The 2,729-nt window shown below is 35.5% G+C and overlaps 1 protein-coding gene across 1 annotated transcript; it reads left to right on the plus strand.

The window, feature by feature from the left end:
• The first annotated feature begins 339 nt into the window (after window positions 1-339).
• Window positions 340-2,056, plus strand: LOC110638553 (UPF0481 protein At3g47200). The gene has a single exon (XM_021789148.2). The coding sequence runs from the start codon at window positions 501-503 to the stop codon at window positions 1,839-1,841; it is 1,341 nt and encodes a 446-aa protein (XP_021644840.1). The 5' UTR covers window positions 340-500; the 3' UTR covers window positions 1,842-2,056.
• Window positions 2,057-2,729: the final 673 nt, after the last annotated feature.

Genomic DNA, 2,729 nt, shown 5'->3' on the forward strand with positions numbered 1-2,729 from the left:
ACTGATCCGGCCCATAGTTTGGATCGTGATATTTATATTATATAATGATGAATTAAAATAAAAAGAAAAATATCCATAGGGAAATTCAATCCCCACTTGCCCCGATTTCAATCCCTTGTGAGGTAGAAATGAGGAGAGCGATCCTCATCCACCACCCAATCAATTATCATTCTTAGAGTGTTAAAGCTTGCATTAGAAGTTGACTATTTTTTAAAAAAATAAAAAATAAATAAATTGCTGTAAATGTGTAATTGATAGAAATTAATTATCTCTCATTGCCACAAATCAGTTATTTTTGTGGTAACTTTATGACACCTTTAACTTGATTTGACTTTAATAAGACTGTTGCTGCCCTCGTCATGGTGCTATGGAATTCCAATAACCAGAATATATTTTTCCAAGATCTGCTTTATTGCAGCAATAAAACTTGCTTTCTTCTTGAATAAAAAGCCTATTCCCAAGATTAGTATTGAATCTCAGACCCATAATCGGTGGCTGAAATGGGGTGCAATTCAGCAGAAGGGGAAGGAAGCCAGCATGTCATAAAGATCTGGGAAGTGAACAAGGATCGCCTCAAGTGGATGCACCAGAAAATATCCAACCCACCAACATTACTCACCAAATCAGCTGCCAAGAGCTCTTGTTGCATCTTTAGGGTACCCCAGAGTTTCATAGAGATTAATGGTAAGTCCTACCAACCTCATATAGTCTCAATAGGCCCTTACCACCATGGGAAGCCTCCCTTCAGAATGATTGAGGAGCACAAGTGGAGATACTTGGGCTCTTTGCTTTCTAGGATTGAAATTAAAGGCCTACACTTAGAGGACCTTTTAAAGGCAGTAGAGGCACTAGAAATGGCAGCTAGAGAGTGCTACTCTGAAACTATCCAGTTTGACACGGATGAATTTGTGGAAATGATGGTTGTTGATGGTTGTTTCATTGTCGAATTGTTTCGAAAAGTTGGAGATGTGGTGCAAGTTGAACCTGATGATCCTATCTTCACAATGCAATGGATCACAACTTTTTTCTACAGGGATTTTCTTAGACTTGAGAATCAAATCCCATTCTTTATTCTTGAATGTTTATTTGACTTGTCGAGAATGCCTGGAGAGGAATCAGGCCCTTCCTTGTCCACCCTTGCTTTAAATTTCTTCAACCATGCTCTTCAAAGGCCAGAGGGTGCCATTGCCAGGCATGGAAATCTAAATGGTAGGCATCTTCTTGATTTAGTTCGATCAAGTTATATAGATTTCGGCCAAACCCAACCACCAAAATGTGATCACACACCAAGCCATATAATTCATTGTGTATCCAAGCTTCGCCACTCCGGAATTAAGCTGACTCAAGGGAAGGAAGATAGTTTCTTGGTGGTGAAGTTCAGGCGTGGAATTATAGAAATGCCCACAATAACCATTGATGACGCGATGAGTTCTTTCTTGCTTAATTGCGTAGCTTATGAGCAATGCCACAATGGGAGCTCCAAGCACTTCACAACTTATGCAACATTATTAGACTGCCTAGTGAACACTTACAAAGATGTTGAGTATTTATGTGATAATAATATCATTGAGAATTACTTTGGAACCGATGCAGAAGTTGCAAGATTCATCAATAATCTGGGTAAGGAAGTTCCATTTGATATTGATATGAGCTATTTGGTTGAGTTGTTTAGAGATGTTCATCAGTATTACAAGAACAGTTGGCATGTTCAATGGGCAGGCTTCAAGCATACTTATTTTGATACTCCTTGGTCATTTATATCTGCACTGGCTGCTCTGATTCTCCTGATTCTTACTGTGGCACAGACCTTTTACACCATTTATGGTACTTACAGAAATTAGTCCCGTTGATATTCATATACCTACTGTTTGATGTATAGACAGTAACTGTAGTGCGGGATTAGGGGAATAGAGACTTGAACCTTAGTATGTGAGGTGAGCAATATGAGCCGAGCAACCTCTAATTATCAAATACATGTTGTTGTTTACTGAGTTGTCTGATTCTGATCCAATTGTATCTTTCTATAATTATGCAAGCTTCATCAGTTTGTTTGTTAGATATATATCATCCTCAAGAAAGCATGTGCCACCAAATATTCAAATTCATTCAACCAAACTTTCAAACCACATGGCAGAAAAGGAAGATTGGTTTCCTTTCATTTTCTTTTTTTTTTTTCCTTCTAATTTCTATTATATTAATAGATTTTTTTATTATTTTAATTCTGATTAAAATTTAAATTTAAGATTTTATAATTTTAAACACCACTCAAAAATATATTATTTAATAATTTTGTTGAATGGACAAGTGAATGGCCAACATTAGTTACTGTTTACAGATAAATTGGTGGCAATCTTACTTTTCCTTCAAGGTTATGAACTTTCATAGGGCATATATTCTTTCTTCAATCTTGGGTACAAACAAGAATGTCCTTGATGAAAGAGACAATCCTCATCTTATCTTATTTAAATATGTAGAAAGAAAATGTTTTCCACAGGAAACTTGGCCCTATAATTCTTTGCCATTTTCAGATTTCTCAAAAGAAACATCAAGCAACAAACTTTCAGACAAATGACCACCACATATGACAGACTTACATGGAGAGGGGCAAATTAAATATGAACTACATTTTATTTAAATTTTAATCAAATTGGACAGAAATATATCATTTAATTTATGTAAATTTTATATTAATTAAATTTAATTTAATGATATCATTTTATTAGTCAATT

The sequence above is a fragment of the Hevea brasiliensis genome, chromosome 5, assembly GCF_030052815.1.
Source record: "Hevea brasiliensis isolate MT/VB/25A 57/8 chromosome 5, ASM3005281v1, whole genome shotgun sequence".
Classification (NCBI taxonomy): Eukaryota; Viridiplantae; Streptophyta; class Magnoliopsida; order Malpighiales; family Euphorbiaceae; genus Hevea; species Hevea brasiliensis.

Bases quoted from the DNA above. Each gene is read 5' to 3' on its own strand.
- LOC110638553 (XM_021789148.2), top strand. From the start codon at position 501: ATGGGGTGCAATTCAGCAGAAGGGGAAGGAAGCCAGCATGTCATAAAG.